Raw genomic sequence first — 25270 nt, 5'->3', positions numbered from 1 at the left:
TCGTGCCGGTTTTTGCATCCAGGGGCCGCGACTCGTGCCAGCCACAGGTCGGGGAGGAGGATCTGCTGCCGGCCGGGCTTTTGGGAGCCGGGGGGAGCTTCCAGGCGAGCGGCCGAATTTGGGGCAGCATCGCCCGCCCGCCCCTCGCTCACCCCCGGCTCAACTCGTTGTGGTTTGCGGGGTAGCGATGGCGCTGCTTGAAGATTCGGTGTATGGGCTGGGGGCGGGGGGGATCCCTGCGTAGAATCACCCCGAAACAGGCACCCCGTGAGCTTTGCGGGGTGATGCCCACGCAACACCAGCGACCGAGACTCCCGAAAAAAAACCGCCCTCGAAAAGCGATGACCGCAATAAAAGAGCCGAGTTTCTCCCGATCGGTTTGTAGGACAAAAGCGGGTGGTTATCAATTATCGGGGCTGGGGGAAAGGCAACGCGAGGGCTCCCCTCCTTCGTGGGGAGAAAGGGCTGGGAGAGATGGAAGAGATTTAAATGGATTTTCCCCACGCAAACCCCTCACCCCTCTCTTTGCCGGGACAATCGCTTGGTTCCGCATAACCTCTGCAGAAAGTATATATACGATAAAAATAAATACAAGAAAGTGGCACTCGGAGCCTCGGGTGCCTTGAGACAGACCGGTTCCCTCTTTTTTTTTTTTTTTTCTTTTTTTCTTTTTATGGTCAGAATTTGTACAAAATATCAAGCTCAAATTAAAAGGTCCTCTCCCCCCTTCTTATTCTTTCTTGTTCCCTTAATTCCTGTCTAAACGGTTTTGCTCTGGGAGAAGAAATCTTTTCTATAGGAGGGAGAGAGGAAAAAAAACCTTCAAGAAGAGAAGGGTATTATTGTTTTAATCCTCTTACCCGCAGTCATTTTAAAACAGGGTGTTTTGGAGCCTGAAATGGCGTCTTGTCTCCCAATCCCATCCTAAATCCTTCTGGGCTGGGAGAGAATCTAAAGGCAAGGAGCTGGCATCTATTAGCAATCTCTCTAAAGGCTTTAAACTGCTCTTTCTGCTGCGAAGGCATGGCAAAGCTGAAAAGCAAATAGAGCCACGGCTGCAGCTAGTGGGCTCTGCCAGATCCCAGCCCGGCCGCTTGGACGGGGGTACCTGCGGAGATCCCGCAGAGAGGGAAAGAAAAGGGGAAGGAAAGAAAAAAAAGGAAGGGAAAAGAGAAAGGAAGGGGGAGGGTGGGAGAAGAAAATAATAATAATAAATAATAATAATAAAACAAACAAGGAAAGAAAAAGAGGGGGTTCCTATTTTTATGTCCCGAAAAAATATTTAGGGTGTCCGTATAGATATACATAAAAAAAACAAAAATAAATCAGGGTGGTTTAATGGTTATTTCTTCCCTATTAAAGTGTCCCCCTCTCGCCTCCTCTCTCTTCGCTTTCCCTCTCCTTGCCCTCGCAGAGCCGCCCCCAGCCCTAGGGCTCCTCTCATTGTCCCCAGTTTCACCCGTCCCGTCTCAAAAAAGGGGTACGGGAGGGGACCGGGAGCAGCTCCGTGATTAACGCCGGGAGATTATCGGGGAGAGGAAAACTTCAGGGCGTGCTGTTAAACAGGGAGAGGGGAGGGGTGCACAGGTTCCCTCCCCTATGCCTTACGGACCCCATCAGCCCCCCACCCCCGGCTTCAGCCTTCCTCCCTCCAGCAGCATCCCGTCCGCTCCCAGAGATTTAATTAGGCGTTTACACCTCGGCTTGGAGTAAATGACTGGTAAGAAGTGCTGAGGAGGGGGGGGGGCTTAGAGGGGGAAAGGCAAGGGGTGGTGATGGGGGGGGGGGGGGGGGGGGATCTATCAGCAGCCCCGTTTTGATTGACAGGGTGGAGGACCATTGAAAATCCTGCTGGGTAGCTCCCGGGTCGTTCTGAAGCTCCTTTTAAAAATCCTTCTTCAATGCTGCCTCCCGGTAGATGGCAGCTCCGCCGGGTGCGGAGGCAGCGCGGAGGAAACGCGAGCGGATGGAGTAGGGCGGGCCGGGGCGCCGCGCCGCGCCCGCTCCCCACGCGTGTCCCCGCTCCCACTGCGGGCGGAGAGGCTTCGCCGCCGCCCCAGGTAAGATCCCAACAGCTACCCGAATGGGTTCCGTGGGGGGGAAGTAAGGAGAGTTTGAGGGTGGCTGGGTGGGATGGAGGGAAGTTCCTCCGTGGGAGAGTTCGGGAAGACCGCGAGAAGAGGAAGAGCAGCGCAAGTCCCATTGCTCGCGGTGCGCATTTTCTTTCTCTTTTTGTTTTCCTCTATTTGGAGCATATCGTGCTTTCTTAAAGAAGAAAAAAAAGAAAAAGAAAAAGAAAACAAACAACTCTGGGCGCTGGGCCGCGCTGCGGTCGGCGGTGCGCGTTTTGGCAGCTGGGGAATAACGGGTGGGGGGTGCGCATCCTTCGTTTGCCACGATACGGGGAGAGCAACTTTCTCCCATTTACGTAACGATGTTTGAATAAACGGCGCAGCCGCGGGGCCGGGAAAGCATCGGTGAGTGAGAGCGGGCCGGGACGGAGCGGTGCATCCCGGCGTGGGGTGCGGGGGCCGTGGGATTTCTTCCCGGTGCCGCTGAAGTTAAGCAAAGAAGGGGCAGCGTCGAAGCTCCGTAGCGCTACGATATGTTTCTATGGGAAATCACCCCCCCCCCCCCCCCCCCAAACCTCGCAAGGTTGGGCAAAAGGTTGGGCATTGGCCCCAAAGATCTGGGGGGAAGGGGGTCCTTTCCCCATTCTCACTCTTAGAGATACATAAATCCCAGCCCCGCGCTGTCAAGCTGGGTTGATGAATGAAGGGCTCCGCAGTCGAAACCTATTTACACCTCCATTACGGGGCTGACCAAACGGGGAGCAGCATGCATATTTTTACCGCCTGAGATCTCATACATCTCCGCCAGAGCCGCCCCTCGGGCCACGGGATAACGGCTCGGGGAGGGGGGGGGGGGGGGGCGGAAAGTCCGCGTTCGGAAATGCTGCGGGGACACCGGGACCGCGGCCACCGTGACAGGGACACGTAGAGGGCGAGGGGACCTCACCGGGGTGGGGGACCCGCCCGAGGATGGGTTGACACGGGCTCCTTCCTGCAGGCAAAACGATGCGCTCCAGGAAAAGCGCTCTGAGAAGTCCGTTTTTCGAAGGAGATGAGCTTTAACACCGAGGTTTGCCGCGACAGTCCTTTTTATTAATAATGTTATTATTACTTGGATTTTCCTTTTTTTCCTTTCCATGGAATCGCCCCGCCTGGAGCCCTGTGCCCCCCATCCCCTGAGCGTTCCTCCGCTGCCGTTCCCGTTGATTTCCAGGCAGACGCGCAGTTCGGAGGCATCCCTTCCAGCTTTAGAGCGACCCGGCTCAGCGCATCCCGGCCCAAATCCCCGTTATCCTCCGGGATCGTCTCGGTCTGAACCCGCCCGACAGCCCAAAGGGGGAAAATCCGCTTTATCCCTATGGGATGCGGGCCTTGCTCGGTCCACTTTCGAAAGGAAAAGTGCAGCCAAAGCGTGGGAGCGGGGTGGGCTCAGCCCCGCAGCTCTCATCCCGCTGTGGGGGGGCTCCGGCGGGTCGGGCTCCGACTGTGTTCAATGCCGGAGGGAGGAAAAAAAAAAATTAAGAAAAAAATAATAATAAAAAAAAGAAATCTTCCCCTCTCGGCCCCATCCCGTCCCCTCCGGCGGCCCCCTCCAGTTCCACTTGGTTAGCTCAAGTTTTCCATGTAAATGACAGTAATAAATATCTAATCATGTCCCGCAGCCATCGGCGGCTCGCCGAGCAGCCGGCATTAATGAGACATCTCGGGGACGTGGGGCATGGGGGTGGGGGAAGAAGAAAGAGAAGAAAATTAGCGAGGAGCAAAGTTTTTTCCGCTCTCTTTTAAACGGGTGTCAAACGCGAAGCTGCTCCGTAGGAGGGGGGGTTGCTGTGCTCCCCTCTTCCTCCGGAACCATCGCACCTGTGGGTCCCATCGGGACCCAACCCCGTCCCCTCCAATTAACTCTTTGCAATTAACCCACCCAGCCCCGGCCCCAACCCCTCGAGGCTGCGTGCACCCCTCCCAGCGACCCCCGGACAATGAATGGGGCTGCGGTGAGCGCTTCGTGTTGCTGGGGGGGGGGGGAGGAGGAAGGGGGAGTATGAGGAGGGGTTAAGGCTGAAATTAAACCGTGTGAGTTGGATTTGTTCTCCTAACGCTAAACAAATGGAGTGATTACCTTCTTTCCAAACGCATCAGTCATACTACATTAAGTAGCAGAGAGCTAATTATCCCAATTAGGAGGCTGATTTATAATTAATGGCTTGGACCAAGTGATAATTGGATGTTAATGGATAACAGTTTTGTCTGCAGTCGCCTCCCGCTTCCCCCAAATGCAGAGCTGGAGGGGCTTTTCTCTCCTCACACCTCTGCCCGGCAGCACAAAGCAAATGAGGGGGGAAATCAGCTCCCGCAGAGGCCATCCTCCGGGTCTCATTGAGCAGTGTCTGTAGGATGACCACTAGCATCCCTTTCCCCACCTTTTCGAGCCATTCCTGCCTCTTTTCATCCCTTTTCATCCCCGGGCAACTCGCTCAGACCGAGTTGTCCCATGTCCCTGTGTGGGACAGCCCTTTGGCTTTTGGATGGTGTTTCTAAGCTCAGTTTTTCCATTTGGGTACTTAACAGAGAGCAGAAAATTCCTGAAGGACTGCGAGCAGCTTCAACTCTGCAACCCCACAACTGATGAGAGGTTGCACTAAATTTCACCAGTGTATTCAATGCAAACATGTATCCAAAGTTGTTGAATGGAAGCAGGTAGAACGGCTTTCCAGCTTTTCCTGATAATTTAAAGATAACTCAATAGGCAACTGGGATGTTCTCTGTGTTGCTGCTTCTTCTACCTGCACCAAAGGAGCAGAGCAGCTCCTGCAGGTCAGGGAGAAGCAATGTAGTCATGAGTTGAGTGAACGCAGAGAGTTTTGATCCTTGAGCCGTGAATTTTCTCCTTTAAAAAGGAGTTCTGCTGAGAAAGAGGGCATCCTAAAGAAAGGAAGTGAGAAGGAGCAGGGCATCACTCCACTGTGTCATTCCCATTGCCTGCTCTGCAAAGCAGAGATGCTGCAGGAAGGGTGTGGAATGCAGCTCTCCGTGATGTGGTTATTACTGTGATAGGGCAATGCTTCAGCTTGAAGCAGCGTGTTCTAAGCCTGCAGGTACATTCGGTTGGAGAATTCTCAGGGGCATCCCAAACCCAGCTCATTGATGGATGTCAGCTGAGATTCGGCGCTGAGTTCCAGTGCCTGCATCAGAACAGAAACGCTTACAGCTTCATCTGACAAAAGCATTAAGTGCAAAACATTAAGAGCACGGAAAGCCCCAGTTTTCTAATTCTACAAAGCTACTGATAATTACCTTACTTTGGGGTAACACATTGAAACACATTTGCTGCAACACGTGGAAAATTCTGAAATGCAGCTATATATGTATCGGTATTAATTCACAGTGCAACAGGATTGCTCAAAATCCTTAGCCTTTTGCCTCCAGCCTGCGCCAGCCCAAAAGCTGCTGGGATTGATTATTTCTTATTTCTGTTGACTCCGCTGGGTTTGGGATCGGGCCCTTCTTTTATGAGTTCCAAAGCACAGCTATGGCCCGTGGGAAGGGAAAGGTCCCCAAAGGAGGGAGTGAGAATGGGGCTGAGCAGCACTTGCAGCCAGGGCTGTGGGTGGGCCACGGCACAGACGTGGTTTCCTCCTGGTAGCTGCTGCACTGCTCCTTAGGGAGAGATCGCAGCCAGAGCAAACACTGCTTGGGGGAACGCTGCCTTAATCCGCCCCGATGACAACTTGCAAAGTGTTTTATGGGAAGAGGGTGCTTGGGTGTTCAGCTGCTCTGCCCGTCCTATGGGTTCAGATCACCTGCTGGTGGCCAAAGCGCATCGCTTACCTTGGCAGCTGTGCTCAGCTCCATGTGTGCAGCCAAGAGCTTATGGGAAGGGATGAGTCACATCGGTGCTTTTAGGGGGACACATCTCCCTCCAACCCGTGCAAAGTCCTGGTGTGGAAGCAGAGGGTTTTTTTAGTAGAAGGAGGAATATCAGTGTTGTTATCCTTGTAAAGGATGAAAACTCAAAACATTTGCCTTATTTTTTGAAGGTATTAAAAATGCCCCAGAATTGTGTGACTCGCTGGAGGTGCCTTTCAGGATTATTATTATGATAGGATCATTGAGGTTGGAAAAGACCACTAAGATCATCTAGTCCAACCGCCAAACCATCACCACCACGAGCACCAAACCATATCCCTCATCATTTGACTTGTCTGTTATTTTGCCTTATAGCCAACCTTGCAGCTGGAAAAGCATCTAGAAAGTCATTTTTGTGCCAAGTGGGGCAAACTACAATGAAGCACAAACTTGCTGCATGTCACAAAGATGCACTGCCCATCTGCTCTCAGTTTAACACCCAGAATCTGGGGGTCAGTGGATGAGCAGTGATGTAGGTGCTTGTCCCTGTTCTCTGCCTGGAGGGAGAGCAGAGGGGACACAGTGTGTGTCCCTCACCCCATGATGGGTAGGAACCTCCAGGACATCGCATCCCCTGGTGCTGCCAGGAGTCTTGAAGGCACTTTGGGATCTCCCTCATTGTCAGGTTTGGAAAATCAACTTTACCAATTTTAAAGCAAATGAAATGGTGGCTCTTGAGCAAAACCATTTTCACGACAGTGAGAGGAAGAGCTGAGCCAGACAACCCACTTACAAATACAACGGAGCCAAAAACATGCTTGTTTTGGAAGGGGCAAGGGGGAAAGGACTTTTTTTTCCCTCATACAAACAGCCAAGTCAAACACTTCAAGCTGTTGGGTGAATTCAGCATCCTCAGGGTTATCCCACAGCTGGGCTCAGGGCAGGTTGGAGGCAGGGATGGGCTGAGAGGTGCGAGCGGTGCGGTCTGTTGGAGCCCAGCTCTGTGCAATGCTGACATCCACGGGCACAGCACAGGGCTGTGTGTGCTCCCATCCTCAGCACCGGGTGGGCTGCAGAGTTCATTTCTCACCGCAGTGCTCATCAGAAGAAATCTGCCTAAAAATGTGATTTCAATTTTTTTTATTATTATTATTTTTTTTTTCTGTTGATTGAGCTGGAAGCATTTCAAAATCCTGAAAGTAGAGGTGTTATTTACTCAGGAAAATGCTTTTGCTTCAACACAAATTACAGGATCTCTTATTGAATCCCTCCAAGGGAGCTGATCTGCAAACACTGTGAGCACCATGGTGATGCTTAGCGATCCCAATCTTGTCTCTGCGCTGCACATCACTGGGGTCCAACCTTTAAAAGCCATGCCTGACTCAAAAATAGGGATAGCGAAGGTGTTTCTTTTTTTATTTCATTTTGTTATATTTTATTTTTGACCGGGAGAGGCTGCCTTTCAAAGCACATTTTCGCAAAGCACAGACCCTGAAAATTCCTTAGCCGAGATCTGTCTAATCAATCACTTGGTGCTGATATCTGGGGAGGGGAGAAAGCGATTTCCCAAAAGCCTTAAATAAAAATCACAGTGACCAATGAGCGTTGCTGCTGCAGCCAGGCTTGGCTCTCAGCTGCTCACATCTCAATGTCCTGTGAGCCCTAAAACTTCCCCATCCCAGCAAGATGTTCTCAGTCTTGGCTTTGAAAACCTACAAACCCAATAACTCCAGTTTTGCTTTCGTTGGGCTGTGACTTGTCCAGACAGACCAGATGTAATTAAGATCTCACTCTGCACTTAGAATTAACGGTGTTTCAATCCAAGAATTTGAACAGATGTAAAAATATCACCAGTCCTTTAGAAATGGGGAATCTTGATTTTTTTTTTTTTTCTATTTTTTGGGAGCTGTTCTCACTTCTTTGATTTCAGCCCTTTGGAAGGGTGGTTTTATGGTGCATGTTGGTCTCAGACTTGACGTTTGAATGGGAAAATATGATGTGTTGCAGTACTGGAAATTATTTATATTTCATCCCCTACAAAGGTGAGATTACTGAATGTCTGAGGGAACGACCTCATGTGAGGCACAAAACTGATTTATAGCACGCTGGTTATTATCTTACATGATTTTGGACCTTTATACAAAGATTTAGGGATATAAAAAAAAACAAGATTGAAGAAAACCTCTTGCAAGGACCATTTGTTCAGAACCTCGTAGGCATGTAACTCATTTAGCACCAAGTACATATAAAACATCTGTCCGCCTATGGATGGAGCCTCTTTCCCTGTGCTGTCAGATACGCAGGGGCAGAGATTTGTTATCCATCTTGCTGATTTGAAGTGTTTCTGAGTAAGGACTCAGAGCGTGAAATCATAAAGCAGAGCAGCCCTTGGGGGGGGGGGGGGAATATTTTGTCGTGACTTCGGTTTTGATGAGGCTTATTGCCAGCAGTAATAATGGGGACACTGTCAGCACAAACTGTTTTCTGTTCTCCCCTGTTAATAGTGACCAGATTCCCGTGCTTGGCAAAGAGAATGCAAGCAGGAATTCGTATCGACTGAGCAGATTTGCCGGGCTGCAGGACTGCAACTTTGCTTTTATATGGCAAGGTTGCTCCCATATTGCTGTCACCTACAGGACCCCAAATGCCAATAACAAGGCGTAGGTCCCCTGTAAGCACTATATCTTTTTTTTTTTCTTTTTTTTTTCTTGTTTTATTTTCCCCAGTGTTTTTCCCATTCCCAAGCAGCGTCTTGCTTCCTGGCACAGACCTGATGCAGCTCAGAGCTCTTCCAAACCTCACACACATCCCTGGCTCTTCTCTTTGAACAGTGGTGTTGAAACCCACTTCCACCAATGAGCTGTCAAAATCCAGATGTCACTTGTGTAGCACAGTTTATTACTTTCTATATAAAGAAGCCCTTGCACACTCCAGTGCTCCCCAATTTTTGGGAAGAGGTAATGAAATGAGAGCACCCCACAGTGCCCACCAGCTAAATGAGGGCTCCAGTGTCCTATTCCTGACCCCTCTAAGAAAAGTTTTGCCTTCCTTATCATAGAGTCATAGAATCATTGGAGTTGGAAGGAACCCTTTAAGGTCATCCTGTCCAACTCCCCTGCAATGATCAAGGACACCCACAGCTCCATCAGGTGCTCAGAGCCCTGACCTTGGGTGTCTCCAGGGATGGGGCATCCACCACCTCGCTGGGCAACCTGTGCCTCATAGGTTTTATTGCCCCATTCTTCATGAAGGCATCTGAGGATCCCATGCAGGTCTGTCAGCTTAGGAACCTAGAATTGCTTAGATTAAAAGGGACCCCAAAGATCATCCGGTTCCAACTCACCTGCTGTGGGGAGGTTTGAAGTTTAGTCCCAGTACTTTCTTGAGCTTGGGATGGATCAGTATCGGGAGGAGCCAATTGCAGAGAAAAGTGAAAATGGCCCGAAGCCCTGGCAAAGCATCTTACTCCCAACCTCAAATCTCTCCCACCCAATGTCATTTCCTTGAGAAGGGCAAATATCTCACCCCTGGCATTTTTCACTCTTGCCCAGGAAAACTGGCCAGAATGAACTGTAGAAGAAAATCCTTCCATGTAGACCCAGTTACGTTCATGTAGAGGAAGAAAGGAGTAGAAGTATTTATTCCAGGATAACACACAGAAGCAAAAGCACTGTACTGGCTCGGCATTACTCTCCTCTTACAGCCAAGCTGCCATGGATGTCCTCACTCAGCACAGCTCAGCATGGGGACGGCATTGACGCGAGCTCTGAGGCCAGCACCGTGACACTTGGGCTGCAGCAATCGATACGTTTCTGACCTAACAAGTTTTGTCAGTTGTGTATTTTTGTTGAATGCCTCACGTGCAGCTGGCGTGCAAAGCCAGAGACTGACTGGTGACATATTGATGGGGGAGTGAAGGGGTGAATGAGGAGAGCAGCAAGCAGAAAATATCCCTCAATCCAAATTCTTGAGTGAAATTAGTACAGCTCTAGGTCTTATTTATTATTATTATTATTATTATTTTTCCCCCTTTAAAGGGGGAAAATTTCTTTTCAACTCAATGCATACAGAAATACAGGCCAACAGGAATAGGAGTTTTCACCTGGAAAGCAAGTGGGTGGTTTTCTCCTCTTCATGTCTTGTTTCAGGACAGAATGATTTGCCTCTGTACAACCTTATGAATGGTTAAATAGGGGATCTGCAAGAATTTTATACAAATTGAGAAGCCAAAGTCAGATGACACCACTGTGTTTGACGATACTGACGTTCAGAGCCAAATTTCCCCCATATGCTACATTAAGTGCAAAAAATCACACCACTCATGCTATTATTTCATGGGAATTTGAGGCTTCTGGGGCTAATGTTGGGATGGGAATAGTGAGAGTGCTCAAGGATAGCAGAGTTCCCATCCCCAGTCATAAATTTGCACATTGCTTTGCATCAAATTAAGCAGCAGTAAAAGAGAAGTTTTTTTGGGACTGGTCTGGTGATGTTGGGCTTAAAAGGAGAGGAGCAGGGAGCTTCTCCTACAACATCAGGCAAAATGCAACATGCAGGTGGCTGCGCTCAGCCTCCTCCCAGGCCTTCCAACCACCCAGACACATAAAAGATGCATTTGCAGATTCTGGAAATTAAAACCATCTATACAGCCAGTGGGGAGGGATCAGCTTATTTGGTTGCTTAATGAAATATAAAGATTATTTTAACCAGTGTAAGCACTATTCGACAGCTTGTGAAACACAGCGGTGGCTTGATGAATGGCTTTCTCCATTAAAAAAAAATGCTGTATGATGTCTTTTAAATATTTAATTTATTGAGGTTGGAGTGTGCTTGGAGCTGACGGTTAAATGGGAGCTGTTTTCTATTTCAGTTAATGCTGCCTATGAGTTCAAATTGTATCACACACAAAGTGTATGATATAGAACCATAGAATCATTAAAGCCAGAAAAAAAAAATAATAATCTAAGATTATCTAGTTCAATTGTCCACATACCACCAGTGCTGCCCACTAAATCATGTTCCTTAGAACCGCATCTACATGTTCCTTGAACACCTCCAGGCACGGTGACTCAACCAACCTCCTTGGGCAGCCTGTGCCAGTGCATCACCACTCTTTCCTAAGTGTTCCCTAATATCCAACCTGAACGTCTCCTGGCACAACCCGAGGCCTTTCTTTCTTGTCCTATCACTCCTGCCTGGGGAGAAGAGGCTGACCCCCATCTCACCACAACCTCCTTTCTGTCAGTCTTCTATGGCTCAGATAACCTGCAATCTCCCTGGAGCAACGGTTCCAGTGGAAGCTGGAAGGCACACCACTGCAGTGCCCTCCAGCACTGATGATATGGGAAAATTCCCCTCCTGTTCTTTCTTCCCTTGAATGTACAATGGGATTAAGAATTAAAAAGGCATTTCTGTGAGCTGGGGAGTTAAAGCTACTTGGCTTCCCATGTATCTCCTGGCCAGACTGAGCCCCAGTGTGGATTCTGTAGAAGTATCTGTGTTGGGGATGTGCCACGAGCTCCAGTCTAACCTTCCTCCTCTCAGGTGATGGGATTTGTCTTCTGGTGGCCACAGGAAGGCCCTCAACTTAGAGAACAACCAAACGGTTCTGACATGGCTTAAGTCTTCCCTGAGCTCAATTAGCATAGGCCTGTTGCATCCTTGTGTTTAGGTCAGCATTTGTACCAAATATAGAATCACAGAGCCATTAAGATTGGAAAAGACCTCCAAAATCATCCAGTCCAACCATCAAAAAAACATCCATTGTTGCAATGACTCAGCTCAGAGCAGCTTTGGTTTTCTCTCCCATTGGAATGAATAAATCCTTGATAAGGTGAACCAATTGTTTTATTTTGGGGATTTTTTCTTTTTTTAAATGAGCTTGGGTTAAGCTTTTGAGTTGAATTATTTTGAAAATGAATTCAGAATTGCCTGGATTTGTTAATACAGGGCAGATCTGAATTTTTCCCCCTCTTTCCTCAGCTAGCTACAACATGCGTATCAGGATCCCTTAGATGCATTATTCAATAAATCATCTATTGATAATAAAATCGTCTGCCAGTACATTCAATAGGTTAAAGAGTCCTCAGTGCTGAAAAAGAGCACATAATTTTCCATCCTAACAGGATTGCTATTTACTGCATCACGCTCCTCCTAAAATGGCAGAAGTCAAGTTAGCTGCCACCAATGATCCAGTGATCAATGATCAGAACTGTTTTCTAAGAGGTTGCCTACACACCCTGCCTGCTTTCCTTCAGCTCACGCAGACGAGGCTTTTTCTCTCACTGCCCATTCATAACACTGACTTTCCAGATGATGACCTGTTGGTATAAATGGAATTTTTTGAAATTTTCTTTTGTGGCAAATGTTTCACAACTTCCTTTCTGACGGCTCATGAGCTACAGAAATGACATCCCAGAGGCCCTCCGTCATTCATAATGTGGGTGAACGTAGCATCACTCAGCTTTTGGGATCAATGTTAGCTCGGTTTTATAGATGGCACGTTAGGAAAAGCAGTTTGAAGTTTCATGCAGAGCCCACCATAGAAAAAAAAGCCATTTGTTTATTTTCAAATAATTCCTTTGCTGTTGAGCCATGAGTCTTCACTATTTATTGCAAACCTTAACTCCCTCTTTAGCAGTAACATTTTTGGCCCTATTAAGCTACAGCTTTATTTTCCTTTACACCACATGCTTTTTTTCTTTTTTCTTTTTCCTCCTATCACTTGGGTTTTGCTATGAAGAACCTTAAGGAAAATGGGTGGAAATAAATTACACGTGAGTAGGTACAGATAAAAAAACCTAGTTTGACATTTTAGCAAAGGGCCTGTGGAACAGCCCACTGTAGGCAACGAAAGAAAGAAACACTCAGCTGCTTCTGTGGTGGAGCTGGGTCGTTTCATTAAAGGCAATGATAATATCATTTCTTTTATTATGGTATGTATGTAACAATGGTTAAAAATCCCTTCTGCATATCATGTGTAGTATACATCAGATATTAATCTCTACGTTTGGTAGCCAGATTGGTGTCACTGCTGTTTTAGGAGCACCTGTCCCCAAACCTGCAGGCATTGCAAGGCTTGGGAATGAGTTTGAAATCAGCTCTTCCAAAGATCTGGCCGCTGTTTTGCAGGTTGATGTCGCCATGCAGCACTATGGGGTGAACGGATACTCCCTGCATGCCATGAACTCCCTGAGCGCCATGTACAACCTGCACCAGCAGGCAGCCCAGCAAGCACAGCACGCGCCCGACTACCGGCCCTCAGTGCATGCCCTCACCCTGGCGGAGAGACTGGCTGGTAAGAACAACCCACGGCTTTTGCCCTTCCTTGGGAAAAGCCCTCGATTCTTGCACCTTGCAGAACTCTTTCTCAGCAGGGAACGCAAACCCTTAGCTTGACCTGTTTTCCCATTTGATAGCGAGCCCCATTTAAAAGGGAGTGCAAAGTCCACACAGTATATTATGTTTCAGTAGAGGGGAACTGCTGAAAAATAATTGATAGAGACCTGAATATTTACTTGTACTATGATAAGGCAAACCCATCCGCTCTGCTTTTCAGCCTACCACAGGCACCCAAATCTGAGATCATCAAAGTCTTCTGCAGTTCAAATGGCCAACAGCAGCCAAATTAGCACTCTGGTCACGACTTGGATGTGGTGTGGCAGACCAGATCTGACAACAGGAGAGATGCAGAAGTATTGCAGTAGTATGCTGAAGCTAAAGTTGTCACTTTGCTGTGCAACTCTAGAGCCCTTTCCAGAATAGATCATCTTCCCTGACTGTGTGAAAATTGCTCATCTGCTTTAAGCAAGCTTTGTAGCTGTCTGATATATTGACAGAAAAAAAAAGGTGAATTTTCAGGACAGTCCACTCAAGTGAGTATGCCATGTAGGCAAGGTGGTGAAGGTCTTGGTCTGTATCAGTGAACCACTGGTTTTCTCAGCAGTTAATTTTCCTTACCCATCTGCTGAAGGAAATGCTAGTAGTGGCCGCCTTAAAATGATTCCTTGAGCCACTCACTGCAGCCTATGTGATCTCTGGGAGGCTATAGGGCAGAACTGGGAATCTCTGCCTAAAAAAAAGGGATTCAAAGTGGAGAGGAGGAGACTGATCCTGTCTCTATTAATCACCAGCTGCAAAGTGAGGACAAATGAGCACTTTGCTTGTCCTGGTCACCCGTTCTCTCCTGCCCCAACCATTCCAACACGTAGATGATAAGAGGGGAATGTGCCTTCCAGACCTTGGGTCTCAAGTTGCCCCTTTCAAGATGCAAGTATCTCATCAAAGATTTTTGTCATCACCTGTTATCTTTTACACTACAGCATGGAGGACTTAATGTTTTTACCTTAACTAGGGTAAAAGATGGAGATAAAAAGATGAAATAAAAAGCTCTTCTGGTGTTGTTGACTGGGAGATTCAATTGTCTTCCAACCTCTTATCTTTAAAATTAATATTCCACCTGGAAGCCTTTCTGAATTAAATCCCACAGCCTCCTTGTCTGCTTATCTTTGGTAGAAGAAACGCATTACATACCTATGAGCTGGCTCCTTTGCAGTTGCTTCACATTCTGTTACTTCTGAATATCTTTCAGTGCAGGGTTATAGATCTCATTTGCCTTCTAGGGACAGTCAGAATAAAGCAGCACAAAAGCAAACGACCTTAAGTCAGAAAACAGAGGTTTCTGATTGTAACTGCAAGGCCTCACCTGCCATTTATATTCTTCTTGCACGAAGCCTGAAAACATAGTTAAAACATTAAAATAATTGTTAGTTCTCATTGGAGTGGCCAAACTTAATGCATGAGCTGCTGCCTCTGGGGAGCTGGTTGGTCTAACTGCGCTCTAGAAATTCAGGAGCCTCCAGGTAGGGTGTTAAACCAGCGTCCTTTCTCCTGCTTTTTTCTTCTTGAAACACAATTGTTAGCTTTGTAAAACATTTAGGAGCAGCTTCAACTTCAGGTCATTGCCTCCAAAGTGGCAGCTTTTACCAGTTTTAATTACCCAAGAGCTTTGATACCTTGAACACAAAGGTCTCTTATACACACCCAGGGCCATATTGCATTTGGCCGAAGCCCTTTGCCCCAGTCAAGTCTTTTCCAGGTTGCCAAAACCACACTGCTTTGGCAATAACCCAGAAAGGCACTGCAAATGCTGACCTAGAATGAAACAGCTGGAAGCTGGGAAGAGGAATGCTCAAGCAGTGCAGGGCTGATTCGCTACGCTCGTTAGCTGACATATTTGGAACCCAGCTGTGTGGTTCTAGGGCTGGCCTGACAGCAGGTTTTCTTTTACTGTTTACATTCATGCCATGATACTCATGACAAAAGCACAAACAAACAACAGCGAGAGCCTTCATCTGGCTCCTCACATTGATAATGCTGATTTTTCTCCCTGGTAGGTTGTTTTCTAGTGTGTTTATCCCTCTCTTCTACTGGAAGTCACATTCTTAACTGAATTAAAAATGATACCAGACACCGCTAAAGCTCTTTCTGCATTTTCCTCTTTGAGAGCAAACCTCTTGCCAGACTATTTCATTCCAGCACTGCAGCACAACATGTCCCAACTTGAGAAATACAGGGATTTTTTTTTTTTTCGTTCTAAAATAACTTATTTTCGTTGATTTGAGATCTTTCTACTCCCACCAACTGTTGTGCAATAGTAACGCCTGTGGTAAAATAATAAGCCCTTAAACGTGGGCCTCAGATTTCCCCCAGCCTGAATTTCTTCTCTGCCCTCAATTCTGTGAGCACAGTTTGCAACTTCAAACCCTCTTAGCAGCTCCTCCACCAAGATGGGCTCAGCACATGAGCTCTGGGCTTGCAGTCAGCAGGGCTGGGTTGGGTTCCTGGCTGCCTTTTCTACCCCAGATGCTGGAGTATGTCCATGCTCAGTAAAGCACGTGCTTTCAAGCTAAACACAAAAGCACATGAGCTTAAGTGCTTTCCTGAACTGGAGCCCAGGACAGCTTTCTAGTGTCATGCCTTGAAGACTACAGTGAGCAACACACAAGACACTACAGAATAGCGAGCTCAGCCTGGTTTCTGGGAAGGTGGATATCTTCTAGAGCAGCTACAGCCAACAAAACAGGCTTTGGAAAGCTGTGTTTGAGCTGTATGGACTTTTCCCACTGATCAACACACCATGTCATGGCAGCATTGAAGCTGATCAAAGCTCTGCCCATGGCTTCAAGGAGAACATGACACACAATGTTGGATTCCTCTCCCAGTTGCCACAGGGAATCCACACACCTTATTTTCAATTGTGTTTCTTAATGAAAGAGCCTTAAGAGGTCTAGGCCACATTGAGGGTTGTGTATCTTCATGTTCCACCTCACTGACACTGGTTTATTTCAAACAAATTTAGATCAGGAGTCTCAATAGTTCCCACAGCTGTGATAGAAGTAGGTTTCTGCTCCAGAAGAAGCTTTCTAGTCCCAGGTTTCACCTCCTCAGACACCTCAACTAACCAGCAAAAAGCATGCATGGGTTTTAATAGATCTAGAGCCCATGAAAACACCACTGTGTTGGCTCATCTTCTGTTAGCAAGTGCTTCATTCAACTGTCAGCATACAAATTCCAATAATTAAATTGGCCACTTTTCTTGTCTTCCAACGGCTGTACATTTCAAGACATCATTTTGGAGGCACGTTATGGATCCCAGCACCGCAAACAAAGGCGAAGTCGCACGGCCTTCACTGCCCAACAGCTGGAGGCACTGGAGAAGACCTTCCAGAAGACACACTATCCAGATGTAGTGATGAGAGAACGGCTGGCTATGTGCACAAATCTGCCTGAAGCCAGAGTCCAGGTACTGCTGTTATGTGGGTTTGTGAGTGGGGATGATTAAATGAATGTAACTGGGGTTGCAGAATTATAGAATTGTTTGAGCTCGAAGGAACATTTAAAGGCCATCTGGTCCAACTCCCCTGCAGTGAACAGAGACACCTATAGCTCCATCAGGTGCTCACAGCCCGGTCCAGTCTGACCTTGAGTATCTCCAGGGATGGAGCATCCACCACCTCTCTGGGCTACTTGTGCCAGTGCCTCACCACCCTAATTGTAAAACACTTTTTCCTTATATCCAATCTAATTCTCTCCTCGTTTAGTTTAAAACCATTTCCCCTTGCCCAGTCACAATGGAGCCGGAGGGTTGACGAGCTCTCTCAATCTTTCAGGATATTCCCAGTGTAACAAAACATTCTGTGGCAAATACAATTCTCAGAGAAGAGAGAGAAAAAACAACCAAATGAAAAAAGAGCCCCAACTCCTAAACCATTCAACTGAGGTCACAACATATGCTAAAGAAATTCTAAATCCAAGGCGTATTTTTTTAATTTAGGGTTGTCTGAAGCACACACTGGTTTTCATCTGTTCTTTCACATTTCTTTGGGGAAAATTTTAGAAACATCAACAGAAGTCTACTTATTTATTTATTTGTAAGGCTTTTCTGGCTTTCTCAGAGGAGCAGAAACCCAAGTAATTCCATCTGCTCTTTTCCACCAGTGTCAATAATTGTAACATCTCAGGCCAAGGTTTTATTTATTTATTTATTTTTAAGTACTAACAACTTGTGCAACTCGCTTCATAACCTGCTGGTGGGGTGGTTCTTGCAGTGACAAGACAAAATAGCAAGCTTCTCAGTGGGGATAAACAGTGGAAAAAATAATTATTTTATATAAATGTCAAGCTATTTTGACCTTCATGATTTCTGTTTCTTCATCTAACTGACCAAGAAAACCCACTAACAATATTTACAAATATACTTCTTCCAATCCAGGTCTACTGATTCTAGTTAAAGACACATGGATTCTCCCTCTCCTTCCCTAGATTCATTTCCAAGATACCAGTCTATACCTGTAATGACTGATGATTATAATGACTTACTTTGACTGTCTCCTCTGTAGTTTTGATGCACTCAGAATGACTTTAGCAATCACCATTTAGAGCACTTTTCAATGCAGTGTAATCAAACAAAACACAAGACACTCTGATTGGATGCAACAACCTGATCAGTTTAGACAAAAAGAAACAAAACAGTGAGGTGACTTAAAAAAAACCATAAAGACTGATGTTTTTAGATATATTTATTGTGCTACTCATAGAAACGCTGACAAAAGTTTAAGATACAACAGAGTGGAATGAGATTTGGGCACAGTGGTATTGCAGTATCTCATATATGGGGGTCTCCTGAAGATGCCCTGAATGATGCTGAATTTGGCATTATGTGTGATTTTCAACATTTTTCCCCTTTACCATTTGTGACATTGAAGGTTTGGTTCAAGAACCGAAGGGCCAAATTCCGGAAGAAGCAGCGTAGCCTTCAGAAGGAGCAGCTGCAGAAGCAGAAGGACTGTGAAGGCAGCCACAGTGAGGGGAAGACGGAACCACCAGTGCTGGAGACCCAGTCCACAATACCTGACACTGAGAAGACCCAGAGCCTCCCAAGTGAAGTGAGTACGGACCTCAACCTAACCCTGTCAGAGCAGTCAGCCAGCGAGTCAGCGCCCGAGGACCAGACTGACAGAGAGGAGGAGTTTAAGAGCACCTTGGATGAGGCTAAAGTGGACAAGAGCCCTGGTGCGGACAGCAAGGCTTTGAACTGCAAGAGAGCGAGCCCAAAAGCAGGTGAGGGGGAGAATCGTGGTGGTTATTGGGTTGGTTGTTTCCAAAGGGGATGCTGGTGGTTGGGTATATACCCTTATTCCCTATGGTTTGGGTGCTTGCATGTAGGCTGTCCAGACTTGTCTTCTTGTCCCCAGCGCTAAATGTGTCCCATGGAGGGCATGATATCTATTGAAGCAGAATGGCAGAAAGAACAAAGACCTTCTGCTCAGATTACAACTTGGGGAGAACAGTGTCCATTAAGAGTGAGAAAGCCACAGCAAAGATGTCAACTCCATTTCTAGGAAATAAGATGCTTGGGCTGGACATGTGTTTTAGCCTTTCTGTGCTAACACAGCTCTTCTTGCTGCACAAGAGAAGACCTTGCTGCAGTCTGAACCCTACTGGGTGCAGACCAGCACCCACGTCCACCCTGCCAAAATAATCTCTGTTCCCTCTGTTTCCTGATGCAGAGTCTCCCATCAGCGCGACTGTGACTCCTTCATCCAGCAGTGGCCTGGCTCAAACTCACTCCTACTCCTCCTCACCCCTGAGCCTCTTCCGCCTGCAGGAGCAATTCCGCCAGCACATGGCAGCTACCAACAACTTGGTCCATTACTCCTCCTTCGAAATGGGGACACCGTCTGCCATGCCCTACTTGGGCATGAATGTCAACATGGCGCCTCTGAGCTCCCTGCACTGTCAGTCGTACTACCAATCGCTCTCCCACGCTCAGCAGGTCTGGTCCTCACCCATCCTGCAGGCCTCCAGCTCTCTTCCAAGCCTGAACAGTAAAACAACAAGTATTGAGAACCTAAGGCTCCGGGCAAAGCAGCATGCAGCATCCCTTGGGCTTGACACCCTACCCAATTGACTGCCAGATGGGCAACCATTGCCCATAAGAAGATGCACCAGAGGTTGGCATCAAACATGTCACTCCTGGAATCCCTTCCACCCTCATCTCTTCCTGGAGTAAGGTGCTCCCTACCAGGGAAAACTTTGCATTTACTAACGTCTTACTAGCAACACAATTGCATCAGACATTGCTACTGGCTTGGTCTTCTTTAAATATTTAAGGAGGAAGGGGGAGAAGATGTGTTTTTAGACAGATGAACTGTCCCTTTGGACTGCTGTGAGTTAAGCCTGTAACATTCAGAAAGAGCCCCCTCACCTCAACCCTGCGATAACGTGCCAACTGTGTTATATACACCCTCTTTTGTTGTCTTTGGGAAAACAAAGAGTCCTGCTTTGTCTTGTACATAGTTTACAATGTTGAAAGCATCCACCGCCCGTGTGTTACTGTCAGTGTTACAGAACTGTGGTCTCTTTTGCTTTTATTCCCCTTTCTCTCTCAGTTTTGGTAGCTAGTCCCAAAGTCACAAATCAGCCACGCTCCCAACCTCAGCTCGCAGCTAGTTGCTCTTCTTGGGTTCAGAGTCTTAATGGTGCTTAGAGCAAAGAAAAACCATTATGCAATTCACTGCTCCACTTCGCTCTTCTCTGCTAAAGCTGATATTGTAGCGGCCAGGAAATGATGCAACGGTGAATTTCCTGTTTAAGCACTTCCAAAAAGGCAAGCGTTTTTTCCTTTACTGTCTAATAGCACTTGTTCACAGACAGAGGACAAAATACTGGCCAAATGCTGCTGGCTGGGGAGAAAAAATGAAAGCCAAATTCACGTGATTACTTTTGACTTGATTGTTTCCTTTTTGGTCTTCAGTGAAGTGTAAACTCCCCTATTTACAAATTATGGGGTTTTCTTTTTGGAGAGCATTTTGGTCTAGCTTCAACAATAGAGAACAATAAAAACTTTGTATGAACTCCCACTGTGTTCATACACCATGAATTATATGGTTCCTTGACAAAACCACGATTAATGCAAGCTGTTCTTAGAAAAACGCTCCGATCACCAAATTCTACCCTCAAGCTGTGCAGCTTCAGACCCTGGTTAGCAAGTGAGAATGTAACAAGTGAAAAAAGCTGGAGGCCAAGCGAGGTGATAATCAGGGGCTTTCTATTCTCTGCAGCAAGGAGTAGATATACTCGCCAAAAGTACAACGTCCTCAAGTAACCAAAACTCACCAACTGCAAAGTGATTTCAGTCCACAGTTTTGGCCTTATTTCTCTGGAATGACCCTTCATTTTAGGAATCCACCCAGAGTGTTTTTCCTTCTTGAGAAGCAACCTCTCTGCCAACCCAAATGATTTTTTTTTTTTTTTCTCCAAACCAAATAAATCCTTTGAACTCACCACACCAAGCAGAAGGGAGGGAGGAAATCCAGATCTAATCTAATATTGCCTAGGACCAAAAATGCAGACTGGCTCTGTGGCAGGCGTTAGGTTGGAATCCAAAGGGTGTCAGCCAGGTCTGCCACTAACATGCAGCAGAGCTGGGCTAATTCACTGCAGGCCATCATCTGGTCCCTACTTGATTTAAAGAAGAAATGTAGTGGCAATGTGTGCATAGCCTACACACCCTCTTGCTCCTGCCTTACTTCATACTAATGCAGAAGCCGTGGGTTGAGTTACATCTTTAAACACGAGGGGGAAAGAGAAGGAGTGTTTTCAACTCCAATAATACATCTTAAAAAAGCAACTAAATCCTTAAACTGAGACATAAGAATAGCCAAATTTGGTGGGAAATGATGCTTTATCCCTCTTAAAATTGTTGCAAGAAAGGGAAGGGCAGCTCATGGACCATACAAACTTCCAAGGTAAATGGAACATCTTCCCTAAATAGTTCTGCTCTGCCAAATGCTTCATTCTGGGGCTTTGTTTCCTTCTTCAGCTTTCCTGACTTTGTCAGATCCCTGCAGAATTCTATGCTTTGCCAAAACCAAATGTATTTGTGGGACGTCAATTTTTGGCTGCCACTTTGAAAGAACTCCAATTAAATTAAAACCACCAAAGCACATTTACTGTCTCCAGAAAGATCCCTTGAACATCCCAGCTTTCACTTCGGTAGCACTGGGTGCCTGTCAACCAAACCAGGGACATCAGAGCAAAGCTTTCATTTTTGTCCTCCTCTTACTCCAAAAATCCATAAGCCCCCCTTTTTGTCACCGGGGCAGATGCAGCCTTTCCATGGGATCTCCCTGCTCATCTGCCTTCACCTGGTGTAGCCACATCACATTTCTTATGTTGAGATTATTCTGAATTGGGATTAAATTGCCTAATTAAAAATAACAGGAAAAAAAACAAAAACCAAAAACCACATACCATTGCCTCATATCTATATAAACCCACCAAAATATTTAATCCCAATTTTTTTTTTGCATTTTTATTTCCTTATGGCCAAAATTAACTAAAACTTCCAAAATGAGAGTAAGCTTACACATAATGCAAAAACTGATTTGGAAGCACAAAAAGCAAGAATCCAGGCTTCCAGTTTGTACAACTTCTGTAAAGAATTATCTGTCAAAACAGACCCTTTCCTGCAAATTGTTTTAATGCCTCTGGGAATTTGAAAAAAAAATATATATATATATATAAAGGAACTCCCCAACCAATTCAGGGCTATATATAGTATATAGTATGTACAGTGGAAAGACTGAGGGGAATGGTACTGTGTCATTCCTCTTCACATTTTAAAAGCCTGAAAATGTTACTGAGTGAAAAGGACAGATGCAAACCTCCCCAGACTGCTGATGGTGAAGGTGAGGTCTGCTTGTTCCCTGTCCTTTCCGAGCTATTCAGAAATCTGTTGATGGAGTCTCAGAAGCAGAACAGAAAGAGGATTCCCTCCCCTTGCTGTCCCTGCAGAGATCTGATCCACTTCCTTTCCTTGGTGAACCAGCCATGGCTTCAGCCCTTGCTTATTGAATTTGTAGGGGTTTTAGCTACGGTCCATTCAGTGTAGGGGCCCATGAGAAAACAAGTCATGATATTCAGGGTAAGAGTTTGCAGCAAAATTTCTCCTGCTCTGCAAGAGAAGTCTGATATGTGTTAATAAAATGAAAGAGGTATTTAAATGGCGCAGGAGAAATACTGGTAATGATGCTGGGAGGAAGAAAAGAACTGCTTTTTTTTCCCCTTTTTTACATTATTTTTCTTTTTACGTCAAACAAATGGAAATATCCTTTATGTTTTACCCTTTATCCTTTGTTCCTATATGGGAACAAAGAGCAACGCAAGTTTTTCCTCCACTTCCCCCATCAAAAATCATAATTCAATGTGCAGGTAATACAGAAATGCTCCCAAACGTAAAAATAACCCTCAACAAATGGACTGCTCCCTGCATCTCTTTTCACACTGAAGCATTTCGTAACAAGGAATTCTAGCAGCTCCAGGTCTCTGTTACCACTGCAGCCAGCCAAGGGCAGATGGACACAGAGGGAATTGTTTCTGTCCCGTGTGCCATGCATGGTATTTCCATTGGCACGACAACTTAGAGCAACTTCACGATACTTCTGAAGAGTTCACATGAAAAGGATTTTAAACAAACCTCTGTAGAGAGGAAATGTAAATTCAAATCTACCATATTCTATTAGTTTAATTACAGTAGCTATGAAACATAACTCAATTAGGCTTAAAAAAAATTCAATTACAGAAATTTCCTGCTGGTTTTTACAAGCTGTGTTGATTTTTCTATCCCTCCTTCCTTACTCCTCCATGTACCCCTTGCTGATTTTTTACAATCTGTCCCAGAGCAATGCAGTACACCTCCTGTGTTTACTATTGAGTGAAAAAGCTATTTCTCTAAGTAGATCTGCTTTTAATCCAAACTTACGATAGAAGTTAGGAAAAGATTGTTCAAAAAAAAAAAAAAAAAAAAAAAATCCAGCAAAGCATGAACAAACAAACAAAAAACTTGTGTGTGGATTCTCACCATGTCCCAAATCAGCCCAGTGATGATGAAACATCCTTTGCTTTCCAGACCTCTCAGATGCACTGTTTCATCCCCAGCTATGTAGACAGTGATGATCACGTTGTCCCTGGTTTCTAGAGCTGCTTCAGGAAGGGATATACAAGCCAAGCTGCCAATGTCACCTCTTTCATAAATGGATGCCTCTCTCTGATGAAGGTTCTGATTAATGCCAACACTGATTGTGCCACTGGGACCTGTAAGTTCAGATATGTCCCAAGTCATGAAATCTTTCTTGTTTCAGAAGAAGCTACCAAGAACTGCAGATGCCTTGTCACTGGAGGTGTTGAAGGTCAGGTTGGATGGGACTCTGGGCAGTCTCATCTGGTGCCTGCTTTAGTGGTTGGCAACCCTGGTCATGGCAGAGGGGTGGATTTAGATGATCTCTGAGGTTCCCTTCAACCCAACCCATTTTATGATTCTATGATTGTAAAGTAAGACACCAACACTGCTCTGAACTGCTCTGATGCTGCGGTGGAGCAATTGCACTGATCTCAAACAAAATTTAGCCCTGACATTAATTTGTAAAGAATAAAAGATCTGTCTTATATTAACAGAATCATATAATTTATTTTTATTTTTGGAGCAGTCTGGGCTCCAGGCTAAAAGCCTTCTGCAAAAGCTGAGAAAGACACAAACAAAACCCGTAGTGCATCTGCTGCCCTAAATGGCCAAAGCCTTTTAAAACTATTCTAGTTATTGAGCAGGTCTGTCTCACGCTGGAGAAATTTAGGTGTGTCTGTGCAAAAGAAAACTACTTTGTGGTTTCTGTTCTTTCTCATGCCAGGAGGCAATCAATCTTTTTCCAGCTTCTGACCCGAGGTATACAGTTAGCTCCAATGTGTAAACGTGTTTGTGTGTCAAACCTATCTTGCAAAGGAACAAAGGCTTCTAAAGGAAAACAAAGTGATATACTGTACAGATTGCTGTAAAATTGAGCTGTAGTGTAAGAACTTGTGCTTTAGAATTCACTATCGAGGAACTCAAACTTGTATCATATTTATTTATTCTGATAGGTAAAAGAAGAAGAAAAAGAGTTTATATTCATTTCAGAAAAGCTGCAGCATGATGCTATGTACCAATTGTGCCAGTCCTGCTTTCTGTAAAATTATTGCCTGTTTTCATACACCACTAATAAAAAGGGGAAAAAAATCAAGGAAAATTTATTTTGTGCATCCTTCATTGACAGCTACCCAAGAAGATTGGCATGGGTGCAAGCAGGTCAACCTGTCAGTGGTGGCTGCATGGGGTTTTTTAGGATGGGCCAGGCATTGGTGCCCATGTCAAGACCTGTGCTTCCCTGCCACATGTCCTTGCTGGTGGTGACGTGTGCCATCAGCCATCATTAGTGGAAGGCACTGAATGGCCAACCTCATTGGGATCAAGGAATCAGCATCTTGCTGTTAGAGTACACTGCCTCCAGCTGGGGTGGCAAATAAAAGTCCTCTTTGTCTGCAAGTCACAGATAGTACTGAAAGGTCAGGCACAAGGGGTCTGCTTGTCAGCCATCTTCCAGCACAAACCAGGAGACAAAATCATGTCTGATGGGGTGGTGGTTGGAGACACCTGACCAGAGACAGAGCTTGGTTTAAAGGTTAAATCTGACTGTTCTCAAATGGCTGGGGCTTTCCCTAACTTGGGCAATTTTCTATTATTTTAATGGAAGATTTGTTGCCTTTTCTAGGTCAAGAAAGCCAGGATGGGCTGTGCTTGACAAGATAGCATTCCTCCACATTGCTACTCTCTGATTTAGACAGAACATCATGGAGATGGAGAAGCTTCTGTTTGGGCAAGAACCTGGTGATGATGTTTTTCATCTTGGCTACAGATCTAATTTGATGCTTGATGGAGCTGATGGGGAAAAAAAGTTTTCTCCTGAAATTATTGAGAT

General features: G+C 45.9%; 1 protein-coding gene across 2 annotated transcripts; it reads left to right on the top strand.

The window, feature by feature from the left end:
- The first annotated feature begins 1901 nt into the window (after positions 1-1901).
- On the top strand, positions 1902-19389 carry DMBX1 (diencephalon/mesencephalon homeobox 1). 2 transcript variants are annotated; one of them, XM_090145740.1, is made up of 5 exons: positions 1902-2060; positions 13050-13215; positions 16544-16722; positions 18185-18539; positions 18989-19389. In XM_090145740.1, the coding sequence occupies exons 1-5, from the start codon at positions 1902-1904 to the stop codon at positions 19387-19389; spliced, it is 1260 nt and encodes a 419-aa protein (XP_090001866.1). The 2 variants fall into 2 exon arrangements, with proteins under 2 accessions (XP_090001866.1, XP_031460490.1); XM_031604630.2 differs by lacking the exon at positions 1902-2060 and having other exon boundaries at positions 13062-13213; positions 16527-16722.
- The last annotated feature ends 5881 nt before the right edge of the window (positions 19390-25270 follow it).

Source organism: Phasianus colchicus, chromosome 9, assembly GCF_987193195.1.
Source record: "Phasianus colchicus chromosome 9, bPhaCol1.hap1.1, whole genome shotgun sequence".
In the NCBI taxonomy this organism is placed as follows: domain Eukaryota; kingdom Metazoa; phylum Chordata; class Aves; order Galliformes; family Phasianidae; genus Phasianus; species Phasianus colchicus.
Note: the sequence above shows the minus strand (reverse complement) of the source record. Positions and strands in the feature narration are given on the sequence as shown.

Bases quoted from the DNA above. Each gene is read 5' to 3' on its own strand.
- DMBX1 (XM_090145740.1), top strand. From the start codon at position 1,902: ATGCTGCCTCCCGGTAGATGGCAGCTCCGCCGGGTGCGGAGGCAGCGC. The intron at 2,061-13,049 runs GTAAGATCCCAA...GCTGTTTTGCAG, and splicing joins AGGCTTCGCCGCCGCCCCAG to GTTGATGTCGCCATGCAGCA. The intron at 13,216-16,543 runs GTAAGAACAACC...GTACATTTCAAG, and splicing joins CCTGGCGGAGAGACTGGCTG to ACATCATTTTGGAGGCACGT.